General features: G+C 30.0%; 1 protein-coding gene across 7 annotated transcripts in view; it reads right to left on the minus strand.

The window, feature by feature from the left end:
- Positions 1–17,112, minus strand: part of LOC134681012 (apoptosis-inducing factor 3-like) — a 44,487-nt gene that overhangs the window by 20,095 nt on the left and 7,280 nt on the right. For 4 of the 7 annotated variants that reach the window (XM_063540359.1, XM_063540358.1, XM_063540357.1 and 1 more), the window contains exon 2: positions 10,927–11,051. In XM_063540359.1, coding sequence (XP_063396429.1) covers positions 10,927–10,960 — 34 coding nt within the window. In that variant the 5' untranslated portion in view covers positions 10,961–11,051. Of the gene's footprint in view, positions 1–3,075; positions 3,143–10,926; positions 11,052–13,818; positions 13,921–14,242; positions 14,383–17,112 lie in introns of those variants that run through there. The other 3 variants (XM_063540360.1, XM_063540362.1, XM_063540363.1) reach the window with 3 other exon arrangements.

Raw genomic sequence — 17,112 nt, forward strand, 5'->3', positions numbered from 1 at the left:
ATCTAATAAATAATACTATAATATATAAAAACATAAATATCAGCCTGTCAATATACATCAATGACTTATAACTGTCAATCATATGCATAAAGTATTCAAAATGTTTCTTATCAAGTATGGTATGTACATCACAAGGCCTATGGGTATGAATTAAGGTTTCTTAACCTTACTGCCCTTGAGATAATATATGGATGTTCTTCGACTGATCAAGGTCGTTGAATTTATTAGAAAAAAATAAAGACTTAAGACTTTAAGAAGTTACTAAAATGATAAAAAAATTGTAAGAGTAAAAGAAAATTCACCAGATTTTTAACTGATGTAAATTTCACCAAATCAATATGGTAAAGACATATAATCTGCAAAAATGGATAAAGTTTTCTTTTAAATTATTTTATAAATTGTTATAATTTGCAATATTGTGGATTCATTTGTATTCCTGAAACCTACTTTGACAAAATTTATGTCATGGGTTCAGGTATACCACAAATTTTAATTTTCTATAGGCTGATAAAGATTTTGACAAAACCAAAAAAATAAATACCCACAAAAAATGCAAATTTCTGTTAGCTTGCTTTTTAATGTTAAGATCAGTTTTCATAAATAATTGCTTACTAAAATAAGACAATTTTGAAACACAATATTCTAATCAAAGTCACAAATGGATTGCATGTTTCAAATCAGACTAAAAGCTAAAATACTAAGGAATAGCAACAATTAAAGTGATAAACAATAAAACTTTAATAAGAGTCAATTTAAACTGCTTAAATTCAATGGAAGAAAACAAATAATATATTTGGAACACAATCCATTGTAGGTTACATAAAGTGAGTCTAACTATATTTTTCCTATACAAGAAATGGGGAATGTTGGATTATTTTGCATTTATTCCAGGAAGAACCTGGAACCTTTTTTCGCTTTAAGCTTCAGGAATCAGAATTTCAATCTGTTTTTTTTTTCAAAAGTATCAAGAACTTGTAAAATCTGCAATATAAACTATAAGGCAAACCCTTTTGAGAAAGGGTATGGAGGGAATTTCAAAGTGAAAAAAAAACTCAAAAAAACAAATGAACTTGATGTAACCTTTACTTACCATATATACTGATTTCTTAAAGTCCTGTAAAAGACATCCACATAACTCAAGAGTTTTGTCAATTTAGAGATCAAAATCTGTTCTATATATATATACATATATAGCTCAAGTATTTTCATAAATACATCATCAATGTTTATGAAGAATTGAACAATACCTCTTCAAACCTGACAAATTTAAATAGCAATGTACACAACTTTCAATATTCGGACAGGTTCAACATAGTGATTCTTCAGTGAGGATTTATAGATAAATAAATAGGCCCAAGTACAAATGTGATTTCACAGCAAAGAACCTCTTTTTTAGGTCAATAGCCTAGGATTCTAAATCTCTTTTTTTGGTTTTGGTCGAAGAGTCAGGTCTGAAGCTCTTTTCCCACAAAATCTTACGAAATAAATCTTTTCCCAAGTTCTACTAAAATGTGCATTGGAATTGTGAAAAAAGTGTCTGTCCATCACTGCAAATATTGAACAATGCACACAATAAAAGTGAGATTAATTCTTACTCATTTTTGACACTTGGCATACAATTTCTACAGTGCTTTCAAAATTTAAAATTGAACATATTATTTTTGTAAAACTTAATTCACAATATTTTGCAGTTTTTTACATGCAGTAGGTTTTTCAGTATATATCAATAACAGTGACTCAAACAGTTTACCAAATTGCAGTTTGAATTCTTCTCGCACACACTGATAAACTGAGAAAATATTTTCAGTTTGAAAGAAGAATTCAAACAGCAATTTGGTAAACTGTTTGAGCCATTACAATTTTGATACCTCAAAAAGCACAGTAAACAAGAATGTGTCCAAAGTACAAGGATGCCTCACTCGCACTATCCTTTTCCATGTTCCATGGACCGTGAAATTAGGTTATAATCTAATTTAGCATTAAAATAAGAAAGATTATACTATAGGGAACATATGAACTAAGTTTCAAGTTGATTGGACTTCAATTTTATCAAAAACTACCTTAACCAAAAACTTTAACCTATCTGAAACTCTGACTTTCATTTTCTATGTTCAGTGGACCGTGAAATTGGGGTCAAAAGTCTAAATCAGAAAGATCATACCATAAGCAACAAGTGTACTATGTTTCAAGTTGAGTAAACTTCAGTTTCATCAAAAACTACCTTGACCAAGGACTTTAACCTGAATGGACGCACAGACGGACGAACGAACGGAGCCACAGACCAGAAAACATAATGCTCTTCTACTTTCGTAGGTGGGGCATAAAAATCAACTCAATTTCTGAATTTACAGTACAATACAACTAGCTCCAACTATTAGTTGAAAAAATGAATAGATTTTCTAATAAATTATACAATAAACTGTTATCACAGAGATATGTGTCGCCTTTTTGTAATTTTGATTATGAAAATGTTGAAATCAAAATAGCAATACCTTAACATCTTACACAAGTAACAAGTTATGCAAATATTCAAAGTCAATGAACCATGACTGAGTTACATGGTTAAACAATCTCCATGTAAATCAGATGTGTCAATGCTAATACAACTGCATACCACAAACCATTGACTTATTATAAAAATCACAAAGTAGTACATGTAAAGTAAGGAAACTATTCAAAGTCAATAGACCATGACTGAGGGGGCTGAGACAAAAAATCTCCATGGCAATGAGATGTGGCAATGGTAATACATCTGCATACCAATTATCATTGACATACCACTAGTGGTTCCCCATAAAACTGAGCTAATCACAAACTAATACATTGTTGACCCCGTCACCGACGCCGGAAACAGCATACCTATGTCTCGCTTTTTGACTCCGTCAAGGCGAGACAAAAACAGACAGTTTCAAATTCAATTCATATATTACACTCTCAAATCTTTTGGCTTGAATATATAAAATAATGAAATTGACAAAAGTTCTAAATTAGTTACATAAAAACACTTAAATTCAACATTTTTCTCATTTACTGACCATATTATTAAAAATATTTTTTGAAAATTAGAAAACTTACAAACTGCTCCCATTACAGTGGCTTCAAACTTTCCAGAGGAATATGTTATGAATTTTAATAAATTTATTATCTAGTTTTCCATGGTAAATATAAAGTTGTAAATGTTATATTTGGGGAGATAGTATTTACATATATATGTACAAGATTCTGGAGATAAACTACCATATTTTAGGGTACAATAAATAGAGTTGGATGGCTTTGTGCTGATAAGACAACTTTAAATCACTCATTAACAAGTATTGTTCCTTCCACTTTTGTTTACTTAATTATTGGACACTATTTTATCTTCATATTTTAAAATAAATACAGCTAGGGTATTTTAAATATGTTTGACCTAAACACCATGAATACCACTTAATGTACTTAATATATTTTTTGCATTAAGACTTTTGAAACAGGCTAGGTTGTCTCATGATAGCCTGCTCTCCTCAAATGCAGGAGGTTTAGGGTTCTATCACTGACGAGTTTAACTGAAGACTTTAAAAAAATTGGTAAGTGTTGCTTCTCTTCTAACCTTATGATGATATTAAACAGTAAGAGGAAAGACAGAACTGAGGTGGACCTAGGCAACAAAAATAAAAAAAAAATAGGGTGACATGTCTTCCTGCAGACTGTTATTTTATGAACAAGTAAGTTAAACATTCCTATCAACCTGTTGGTCTTAGTACAAAACAGGGTTCATATTCATATCAAATCAACATGTTCCCATTTCCATTTAATTTGCCACAGGATGTTAAACATCCATCCATCTTTGTTTAATAAGTTGGGTCATTTGGAATATTAAGTTTGACAGTTTAAAAGGAAGGTAAGTGATCTGGTCACTTTAGCAATTAAAGAGGTATTGCTCATTTTCATGCCATATGTATGCTTATAACATTCAGTATTTTTAATTTTAATAGTAAAACATGGAAGTCAAAATGTAAAAGTAAACACAAATCTTGCAATAAAATGTTACACATTGTTCAACATTTGAACAAGCAAATTCAATTTAAACTACTAGTATTCAATTTTACATTAATAACATGAAATTGAAGGATTTACAAGGAAGAAAGCAATTTACCTGATAAATTTACACCTTTACATACAAATAAACATAATGTAAAATGGGGATATTTGTTAAGTACTGTAATCAGTAGATTAACAACTCAGCTATTTAGAGAGGTCACTTGTAATCATATCATAGTATTTAAATGACTTTAATGATTATTATCTATAATAATCAGATTATGTCAACACGAATGTGACTTACTAACAAAAAGATACAATCACATGTATTATCTTGGTCATGTGAAACATCCCGGTTATCAGAAAACCAAATATGATTATATCTTCAATTATTTATATTTTTTCTTGTTTTGCATAAGAAATATATATTGTATAAGGAAGTTCAACAGACACCTATTTTTAAATTTTCATTATGATAAAATTTGACAATGACATTTAAACTTGGTAGGTATGAGTTATTAACCGACTATGTCTCCTTAACAAAAAAGAAGTAAAAGAAGACACTTGTAAGGTACATATCGGAAGACCTTGACTTCATAAGGAAATATTTGTGAAGTATTTGATTTGTTAAACTGTTTGTTTGGTATATGGTGCTGTCCCTCACATACTGACTGATATTTGATATCATTTCATTGTAAATTCAAATGTTATATAATTATATGACTGGACAACTTTTACATCAATCAAATTTTTCAAAAGGTTAAGCAAAATTATTTTGGATAAAACAGATATATAACAAAAATCGGTAGCTACAGAGAATTTCTTCTTCAAATCTGATTTGATTAAGAACCCCATGAGTTGACAAGAATAACAAAGTATGGCCATAATTTGACTCCATTCAAACCCTGGGGTGTCCAATTGGTTGTGTAGTCACTGATTAGAAAGTGGGCTTCAGTCCTATGCCTATGTATGGACAGTGTCAAGCTCTCTGCAAATTTAAGAAGCCTTAAGCTATACAGCCACTGGAAGTTGAGCAACCAACAATCAACCAATCAATTAAGCTTTACAGCAAATTAAATCCTTGAGGGGCCATTTCCCTTTTTTCTTCTTAACCTGTTTCAATACACATTTCCCTTTTCCTTTTCAGGATATGAATTCATGTACATGTATAAAACATAGAGTTGTCTTTCTTAGAACTGTCTCTGGTGAAGGTCTGTTATGGACAGTAACTGGTCAGGCTATGAAACATCCCCAGGTGCTGTTATGTGTTTTGGCATATAAACTATATTTTTAAACAGTTATATTTAAAAACTTCCGTGTTCATATTCTATACCTTACAGCATCATAATGGTTCAGAAAAATAAATCCCCCTAAAAAAGCAGGTCACATTAAGTTTGATATTCAATTACAATACATGAAATTTAGTTATGTCTGGAGGTATATCAAATGGTTCTTTGTTGCATCAGGATAAATATGAGTCTGCATTATTAAATTTTCTTATTTTATAGTCATATATAAAATATGTTGATAGTGATCTCGACTTTTTAAAATATATCTGATTCTTTTTTAAAACAAGTTTAGGAAGGTCATATATAACTTAAAGACACATTTTAAACCAGAAAACAGGTTTTACACTTTAGGAATATTTCAACCTTACTGTATCTGTATCATACACAACAATTATAAGCTATGGTTTTACCTGTACCATTAGATTTCATCAGTTCTTTTCAAATAAACAGTTTACACAGACATATGTCTTGTCTGTAATTTTGAAAGTGCAAATCTGAATTTACATATCTAAATGAAAAAAAAAGTCTGTTGCAGGATCAATGCCATAGGTAAAGACAAAATAAAATAACATTTACAGATTTCCTAGAACTGCTACCCATTTTGAATTTCAGATTGGCATAAAAACAAGAGGCTCCCAAGAGCCTGAATCGCTCACCTTAATTCTTTTGGTTAAATCTCTCATCAATGATTATTTTGGCTTTTCAATTTATCTAAATGTTCTTTGGATCCTCCTATTTTCTTCAAAAGCAAAAAAAACCATTTTCTCCTATGTTCTATTTTAGCAATAGGAGCTATGTTTCTTTACATACAAGGAAATAAAATTTATACTAGATACTCTGAAACTCATTTAGCCTAAGTTTAGCTGCAGTTTCAAAGGAGAAGATTTTTTAAAGTAAGTCAACATGATGAACAAATTGTGAAAAAAGTCTTTAAAGGGCAATAACTCCTTAAGGGGTCAATTGACAATTTTGGTCAAATTGACTTATTTGTAGATCTTACTTTGCTGAACATTATTGCTGTTTACAGTTTATCTCTATCAATAATAATATTCAAGATAATAACCAAAAACAGCAAAATTTCCTTAAAATTATCAATTCAGGGGCAGCAACCCAACAACAGAATGTCTGATTCATCTGAAAATTTCAGGGCAGATAGAATTTGACCTGATAAACAATATTACCCCTTGTCAGATTTGCTCTAAATGCTTTGGTTTTTGAGTTATAAGCCAAAAACTGCATTTGACCCCTATGTTCTATTTTTAGCAATGGCGACCATGTTTGTTGATAGATCAAAATTTCGGATACAATTTATAAACTAGATACCCTAAGAAACATTCAGTTAAAGTTTGGAAGTATTTGGCCCAGTAGTTATAGAGGAGAAGATTTTTGTAAAAGATTACTAAGATTTACGAAAAATGGTTAAAAATTGACTACAAAGGGCAATAACTACTAAAGGGGTCAACTGACCCTTTCGGTCACATTGACATATTTGTAAATCTTACTTTGCGAAACATTATTGCAGTTTACAGTTTATCTCTATCTATAATAATATTCATGATAATAACCAAAAACAGCAAAATTTCCTTAAAATTACCAATTCAGGGGCAGCAACCCAACAACAAAATGTCTGATTCATCTGAAAATTTCAGGGCAGATAGAATTTGACCTGATAAACAATAATAACCCTTGTCAGATTTGCTCTAAATGCTTTGGTTTTTGAGTTATAAGCCAAAAACTGCATTTGACCCTTATGTTCTATTTTTAGCAATGGCGGCCATGTTTGTTGATAGATCAAAACTTCGGATACAATTTATAAACTAGATACCCTAAGGAACATTCAGTTAAAGTTTGGAAGTATTTGGCCCAGTAGTTTCAGAGGAGAAGATTTTTGTAAAAGATTACTAAGATTTACGAAAAATGGTTAAAAATTGACTATAAAGGGCAATAACTCCTAAAGGGGTCAACTGACCATTTCGGTCAAGTTGACTTATTTGTAAATCTTACTTTGCTAAACATTATTGCTGTTTACAGTTTATCTCTATCTATAATAATATTCAAGATAATAACCAAAAACAGCAAAATTTCCTTAAAATTACCAATTCAGGGGCAGCAACCCAACAACGGGTTGTCTGATTCATCTGAAAATTTCAGGGCAGATAGATCTTGACCTAATAAACAATATTACCCCCTGTCAGATTTGCTCTAAATGCTTTGGTTTTTGTGTTATAAGCCAAAAACTGCATTTGACCCCTATGTTCTATTTTTAGCAATGGCGGCCATGTTTGTTGATAGATCAAAACTTCGGATACAACTTATAAACTAGATACCCTAAGGAACATTCAGATAAAGTTTTGAAGTATTTGGCCCAGTAGTTTCAGAGGAGAAGATTCTTGAAATAGTTAACGACGACAGACGACGGACGACGACGGACGCCAAGTGATGGCATAAGCTCACTTGGCCCTTCGGGCCAGGTGAGCTAAAAATCTGAAGCCATTCAAGCAGTTTACATTTTTGGGGTCTTTATAGACAAAGTATATTCTAATAATTTGTCATTATGGGCATAAGAATAAGACCACAAAATAATATTTACATCCATCTCGTCACATAATCTAACAAGACCAGCAACATAAATCTCATTGGTTTACGGTGGAGGACCTAACATATAGCAAATCTTTCATGTGATTGACAAACATGTTATTTTCATAAACAGTAATAATAAATACTATTTTGTCCATGTATATTTTTTTGGGTCTGCCCACAAATTTAAGACAAAACTATGACAAACTCTGTGACACATTATGCATTTATGTATTACAATGTAGGATGACTATAATTGATATATTCCCACAAATTAATGAGAAAAAATAGTAAGTGCAAAAATAGCAATAAACAATATTTCTTCTTTCACATGATAAACAATACAGACAAAATAATATGTACATAAAGATTTTTTTTCTTTCTAATAAAATCCAAACATTTTATCATGTGCTTGACTCATCCATCACATGTCGTAATTAAACCTGTTCTTCTGTAAACAATTGATTTATAAACAGTTTACTAATCACTTCAATGAATATTTAAATGAAAGATGATTGGATATTGCTCATTAGATAATGCAAATTGATTTTATATAAGTAAATTCTGGAACCCAGAATACCATTATTCAGAAGATAGAGAGAGATGCTCACACCTTTTCTTTATCATTTATATATATAATAGTTAAGTCTCATTCTAATATTTGTTCAATAGGTCTCATCGGCAATCATACATCTTCTTAATTTTATATTACAGGTTGCTCACATTTACTGTTTTAAGTGCATTGAACTTCGCAAACTCAAATGACTTTTGGAAAAAAATCTACTTAGACTGAAGTTCTCAAAAATTGGTTACACTGGTAGTTATGACCACAAAACTCTTTGCAACAGTAACACACAATGTTGGTATTTTGCAATAGTATATAAGAAATAATAGTGAAGACAAGCAGATAGAAATTATATTTTTCGAAACCTTGGAATTCTTCAACTTAGATTAAAGAATTGCAAATATAAGTCAAATACCTTAAATATATTTTCAATTTATTTTCAATTTTCTTATAAAACCATGCAATGGGTGTAATCTAGGTCTTATACAGACTCCCCCTAAAAAAAGGAGTTTTCACTATTCCTTTTAAAACATAATGAAAGTTTAACTGTGAAATTTATAATACTGTATAATATAACAGTAATACACATAAATAACCTGGAAAACATCCAGTAACTTTCAGCCTGTGGGTGAATTTTTTATTTCACAGAGACATTTACATAACAGATTAGTTCTTCCACATCTGCTACCAAACCATATCCCCTGGCAAACTTATCCATCAAAAATCATATTTTAATTTCTCAATATGTTTAATGCTCTATTTATTGTATGCAATTCAAAATGGAATCTGATTGCATCAGTTATTGTTAAATCTCAAAACAAAGTTCCTGATAATAATCAGGTTATTGAAGAAGCAGTTGTGAAATAATAATTATCCAGGTGAAAGTCATTTTGATATTATGAAATAATATGGAAAACATCCTATATATGTCACTTTAACTGATATATATATATTTCAGGTCTTAATGGTTACAAATTTTCACTGTCCTGCTGCTGAACAAACATGAAGTCATTCTGTTGAATAGTTTCTGATTAAAATTTGAATAAAGAATGAACAGAGTTCCAATGTTCCTCTCGTCTCACATATTGTACATTTCAAACTTAAAAATAGTCAAACATCCACCATTATCATTTATAGAATTTGCCCAAGATATTGCTGATATTAACCTATAGTATAAGCTTAATAAAAACCTGGCAAAGATTGTACCCATGAGAGGTTTAAGAGGTCATTTTTATGGAATTAAATTTTTCAAAGGGGCATCACTCTTTTAAAACAAGATTGTGTTCATAGAACATGGATGCCCCATTCCACTTATTATTAAAAGTTAGGGTACAAACCCTAATTTTGCATTGAAATTAGAAAGATCATATCATGGAGAACTTGTGTACTCAAGTTTAAAGTTAATTGGACTTCAACTTCATCAAAAACTACCTTGACCAAAAACATAAACCTGAAGCAGGACAGACAGACGGATAGACTGACAAACAGAAGAATAGACCAAAAAAACTCATGCCCATTGGTGGGGCATAAAAAAATTATCATCAACCATTATAAAATTTGTACAAGATATTGCTGATATTAACATATATATATATATAGGGTAAGTTTTATATAATCTGGCAAGAATTGTACTCATGAGAGCGCTATCAAGGCCATTTTCTTTTTACTGTAATATATTATTTCCACTGGGCATAACTCATTTCTTAAAACTGTAAATTGGCCACCACAAAAGATCCTGTCCAAAATATTAATGATATTAACTTTAGTATAAGTTTTTTTTTTTTAAATATGGCAAGAATCATACATGTGAAAGCGCTAGAACAAGATAGGAAATAATTTGATGAACAGACAAAAATTATGACTGCAAAATCACCTCCTACAGGCTAGGGGAGGTATGAATCAAGAGTCTCATAGAGAACATCTTCTCTGCCTATCAGATCCATTTAATTTATTTTGTACCAAGGTCAAGGTTGGGGAGAGAGGAATTCTAACATCTTTTTAGCCATTAAAACTCAATTTTAACTTCTATTTAGTCACTTGACAGATATAATACATCATAAAAAGAAGAGTTTGTTATTTTCATAATAAAAATTGTCTCCTAACTTTTCTTTTAAATAACCTAGCTATTTATAAAATAAAAGGTTTCCTCTTAAATATTCTATCTACTTATAAAATATGGTCTCCTCTTAAATAACCTTGCTATATATCTAAAGGACTGTTTCATCTTACATGTCTTAACAAGATGGTTATAAGTGATCACCAATTACAAAATGTATATATTTTTCTATAAGCTAAAAATGATATTTGGCATGTAATACAATAATTTAAAATAATATTGCTGTTTTTTAATTCGACATGTAACATGATTATATTAGTGGTAAATTCAGAACTACAGTAGTCCCTAAAACCTTTTTGTTGAATTCAACAGCATCGTGAGACTTTTTTTACTGCCTGTTGGACATGAAGCGTACTTACTAATATCATATGACTTCGACTGTCCTTTCCCCATGATGCTTCTTGTATAAGTTCTCTCCCTTGTATACAACTATTGTAACATCCTTTTCCAATTACAATAATACCTTGTGGTCATGAGACATATCCTGAAAAACAGATCGGTAAAATTCACTAATAATGAAGTTTCACTGTTCGTAACATAACTACCACTAACAATACTTGTAATGACCTTGCGAAAAGTATAATTTATGGGTTACATGTACATTAAAATGAATATACATAATTACCGAGTGATGTAATCAAAGACCTGTGGGACAATTTCCTTGTTATGAGTGTAAAACCTAATTGATCCTTTAAGTAGGCCTACCTCAGGTAAACAGATGTACAAATTATGAGAAACATATCACTTAAATCTTATATTTAATGTACAACCAGATACAGTGCTGAATTTGTAAACTTTACATATTCAGGTCATTTTTTAAAAAGAAACATGATGCTAATTACAGTAATTTGAATTTCTGTTTTTTTTTTGTGCAGACATTCAACACATGTACATGTATACAGGAGCTGAACATAATGTTGCATTATGGTCAGCTGCTTAAAAAGAAAAAAAGTAGATCTAGAATGTTGACAATATTTTTTACTTTGTCAAAAAGTATACATGAGAAAACATTTTTAATTATCACTCATATACATGTTGGTGCTGTAATACCTTAATTGAGTTTCTAATTTCAAGAAATCAGATTTGAGTGATAAAAAGCACTAGTTTCTTAACATTTTGTGAGCTATTTGTTGCTGTGCATGTTATAATTTTATGTCATGGATGGATAACCCATAACCTATGTTTTTCCATTACAAATTCTAAACTGAATTTACAAAATTTGCAGAACAAATTGCTTGAGGAAGTAAAATATTACATGAAAACATTTTTCACAACAATTCATATATAGACATGAAAGGTGAGAATGTCACAGAACACAATACATACAAACTTGTCAAATTATTGACAAACTCCAAACAATATCAACTGCATCTGTATTATTCTCAGCCATGATATCTACTTATTGAAATATCCCTGTTCATTTTAGTGTTAATTTTAACTTAAGTCCTAGAGAAAAAGATTTTGAAGTACACTCACTCCTGATGTTTCAAGATTGCCAACAAATTAAATTCAGGCTCAATATAGAAGCCAACAAAATTAATTCAATTTCAAAAGATTGGGTTTTTTTTCTTTCGCCAGAACAGAAAGCCTGATGTAGAAGTCAAAAATTGTTGCAGTCAAAGTTGAAACTTTTTCTAAACATAAACCTTGAACAGTCCATAATCCTTCAACCTCAAGCACTGCTGCATTCTAACTTCTTTAATGACTAAGCTTACAAAAATAGCAACATTATTTCCAAAATCCTTTCATCTATGCTCCAAAAGTGAACTATAACTAAATTTTCCATACCATCAATCAACAATAAACTTTAAATAGAATATAATTATGTAATAATAACTTTTTTTCTTGACTTTCATAGAACACCTGTAATCTACTTAATTAAGAATCACTATAAAAGACTGAATTAATCATTAAACTCATCAATTCATTATTTAAGCTTCAAAGTTAAATGCATTTCCCTTGAGATAAACATTTCAAAAGTTTTCATTTATGTGTGATTGAAATACATGTACTGCATGTACTTAATGGTAGATAACGTTCGATCATGATGTGCATGAAACCATGTAATAATTACATCAAACTGTAGGATGCATAGGTAAATTACAATGATTTTTTACCACACCTCTTCTCCTTTTTATTCTAAATTTGCAGACTACCCAGGGTCCCTTGCTCAAATCTGACATATATGTGATAGAAATGGGCTCAAGGCTAATCATGTACAGGAAATTACAAAAGATTGAATATAAGTACCACTCTCAATTTGATTTAACCAGCTGCCTTTCACAAGCTTAAGACTAAGGCCACTATATTGTTTGGGAAATTAACTCTTCATCAATAATTACAAATTCACATTTACTGTCATGGGTATACTTCTGCTTTAACATGTTTAAAATGCTTTTTTCTAAATACTTATCATTAAGGTCATATACAATGTAACCATATTAAGCAGATCAAAAGTAGACGTTTTTTTATATTGTCTTCAAGTGGATTCAGTGTTCCCAAAGGAAAATATACATGTATTTCAAAAAGAGACAAGACTGAATTTGACAGGAAAAGAAACAGAACCTGTTGACACAGAATTGTGTTTCATAGAATGCAATTTTGATATTATAATTGTCAGTGTAAATGTGTTCTGTCTAACAAAAATTGTCCTGAAAACTTTGTTATAAACAATACCTAAATATCTGTTTCTATTGAAACAAATATTCTTTACTCTGAAAGGAACATATATGGTTTTATTTGTTTGAGTTGAAAAAAAATTTTTGGAATATTTCATCCATTCATTTTATATGTTGAAACTCACATGGCCACACTTAAACATGCAGGAACTTTTGTTTATATGTTGAAACTCACATGGCCACACTTAAACATGCAGGTACACAAAAGTCAATGGACCATCCCAAGGGGACAGGACCAAACAATCTTCATACTAAAATGAGATGTGTCGATACTACTACTGCATACCAAATATAATTGACTAACCATTAATGGTTCTTGAACCTTAAACTGGCCTGAACAAAATCTTTTGACATGTAAACTTAACAATGCATAAGTTTGAATCTACGGATATTGACTGAGGGGGCAGGATCTATTAATCTCAATATCGAAATGAGATGTGTCAAGGCTACAACTGCATACCAAATATCATTGAACTACCATAGAAAACATATTAAAATTAAAATAAAGTGACAAAAAAACTTTTTAAGTAGTTCATTATTGTGGATTAAATTTTAAAATATTTACCAACTGACCTTATGACACCCAAATAACTTTCTGTAAAAGTTGTTAACACAATGAGGAAACAAACATTTCATTTCCGTCTTTGAAAGATTAAATTCACAATGTGGCATTTAAAAAAAGTTCAAACAAAACCTGTTTTTGTTCATTTGAAAATGACTTCAGTGTTGACTAATGCTCATAAATAGAAGCATTTCATTTCATTTATCCTTTTTAAAAGGATCACTTAATGAATTGAAAGAAGTGAAATGGACCCCACAATGTATTAATGCCTGATTGAAGTAACCTTCCCACCCAAAACTGACATAATTGATTCATGATCTATCTGCTAAATCTTTCCCTCAAGCAGATTCAAATATGAAAATTAAAAACTTATAATTCTAATCACTTAAACAACTATTTTAACTTTCGATTCTTTAGAATTTTACAAGTCCTTACCTTTGTACTGAAAAAATATGTGATCACAATGCGCTAAATTCTAAAATTAATAAAATATTTTCACATTTGAACCATATGACTGATTTTGAATAAAACCTCTATCCTTTTTATCGTTTTCTTTTCATGCAGACTTCCTTGTTATTAAGTATATACCATTATGTACACACGGTAGCAATATCATACAGCTTGAAGGGAAATCTACTGTATTGAATTTTCATCATGATGTAATACACACTGAAAATTCTGATTTCTTTTTTTTTACAACACAGCAACTTAACAGCGCTTACTTTTACTTCCTACATTGATGATCATCTTTTCTTAAATGTTTGCCCTCATTAATAAGTTAAGACTTTATAAAAAAAAAAATTCCTATGTCCTCAAAACTGTACCATTAAATTCGGTCACATTAACTCAGCCCATGATCTTAGTGCTTTAGCGGTTTTTTAATGGACATTCATGCTTTTTATCAATGGACAATTTAGCTTATAATTCTAAAGGAGCTTCAAAACATAAAATGTTATCATAGTCATGATAGTTAAAAGTTTCAAAATCATCTAATATCTCAAACACAGACAATTCATATATATATATCTATCATACACATGTATTTATATACAGCTTAAAGCTGTCTTTCTTCTTTTTTACTGCTAATGTTGCTATGTTAGAAATTTATTTCAATAAATCTATGAGAAATTTGAAAATAACAAGTTATTCAGAAAGGGACAAGAAAAAGTGGCAGACTGTACAACTACACAAACAAAAATCAGGATACAACTGCTAGTCAAAAGAGATTAATTTGAAGTACAAAGATAAAATATTTTTCTTTTTAATAGAGATAAATGGTAATGTAATTCCATATATTGACACCTACAAAGTCTGAATTACTATACATGTATATATTTCACCAACAAGCTTTTATCATATGAATATGACAACACTTTAAGAGGGCGGATTGAATAAAAATTTTGCAATTTTGTGGTAGGTGTAGATTAACTTTAAAGAGATTTGTGAATATCATCCATTGACTTATAAATTCCATCAATAAGGTGGAATCAAAAGTTTTATATGTCCTGTTTTGGCCCTAACTTACAACAAATATGTTACAAAAACATTAATTTGGTCCCTTACTTGTTTAAGATATCAATTTATAATTTTGTGTAAAAACTGGTCCTATCACTCACTCTTACTTTAACATTTAAATATCTTAAATGAATTATGCATGTACAACCTATCCTAACATATATAAAACAAAAAGGTTTAGTGAACTGTTCAACAGTTTCACAGGTACTGTCTCAATGTTAATTTATTGAAGTAAGATTTTTTTTATTGTCAAGTTTTATATTTATGTCATGAAATCTAAGCAGTTCATTTCAATAAAACACACATAAAATTGATTTTTTAAAGGCAATTTACAGAATAATGCAAAGTTGTAAATTTTTAAAACGCTTTTTGCTTTTATAGGTTTCTTAAACAAATTTTGATAAATTACAGGAAGCTGAAACAACAGGCAAATTTGACTAGTTTTTAGTAACAGCTTTAACTAGAACATTCAGCAAGTTGTCATATAGTAAAAATGGTGTATGACAAATTATTAATTTTATTAGAGTTTATTTAGTCATGTTGCCATGACAATTAAAATAAACAGCTGCGCCATGAGCGCATGATACGCCCGACGTCTTGTGTAGAAGTTTTATGCAATAATCAATAAATAGTTTCATGTACAACCTATCCTAACATATATAAAACAAAAAGGTTTAGTGAACTGTTCAACAGTTTCACAGGTACTGTCTCAATGTTAATTTATTGAAGTAAAAGATTTTTTTTATTGTCAAGTTTTATATTTATGACATGAAATCTAAGCAGTTCATTTCAATAAAACAGACATAAAATTGATTTTTTAATACTATCCCTTTTACTTTCCTTTCTAAAGGCAATTTACAGAATAAGGCAAAGTTGTAAATGTTTAACACGCTTTTTGCTTTAGGTTTCTTAAACAAATTTTGATAAATTACAGGAAGCTGAAACAACAGGCAAATTTGACTAGTTTTTAGTAACAGCTTTAACTAGAACTTTCAGCCATTTATCTTAGTATAAATGGTCTATGACAAATTATTAATTTTATTAGAGTTTACTTAGTCATGTTGCCATGACAATAAAAAAAAAAGAGCAATATTTCAAAAGTCCATGAGTCACAAAGCAAATTACCTTTGATATTTTAATATGTAAGAATTGAATGCTTCTTTTTGTACTTCATTGGTGGTAAAAGCATTGACCAAAGTACATTTTGTATGAAGCGCTTTTTCAAATGTGCGCTCGGTCAACGCTTTTACAAACCTATGAAGTTACGAAAAGAAGCATTCAATACTTAATTATAATCATATTTTTCAGCTAGGATTATGCAAACAGGAATTTTATCATTTTTTTTTTTATCTAATTCACCTGTGCACTTTAATGTCTTTATTGTGGGACCTCATGTTATCATGAATGATAAGTTTTTTATTGTGTAATGCAATTGCTTAAGGAATAACATGTGATGTGCATTTAGCCAATCAGAATAACGTATTATAATGAAACATACATTTAATGTAATTATGAATGTATGGCCATATGGTTATAGTTTCAGTGTTCAAAACCAAAGTTTTTGAATAACCTTTATAATCTAAAGTGGGATCATAATGATGGAGACCAAAAGTTTACTAAGTTTACTAAGTCAAAATATGTTATTAATCAATACATGTAAAATGTATAAAGGCAAATATTTTAAAAATTGGGAAGAAGCAAATTACATCAGCTTTTTTCTCCCATGATCAGCTTTTATCGTGTACCTCTGGTAAAACTCAACACAATGAAACCAGCATGATAATGTCAGA

This window comes from Mytilus trossulus, chromosome 8 (genome assembly GCF_036588685.1).
Source record: "Mytilus trossulus isolate FHL-02 chromosome 8, PNRI_Mtr1.1.1.hap1, whole genome shotgun sequence".
Taxonomy (NCBI): Eukaryota; Metazoa; Mollusca; class Bivalvia; order Mytilida; family Mytilidae; genus Mytilus; species Mytilus trossulus.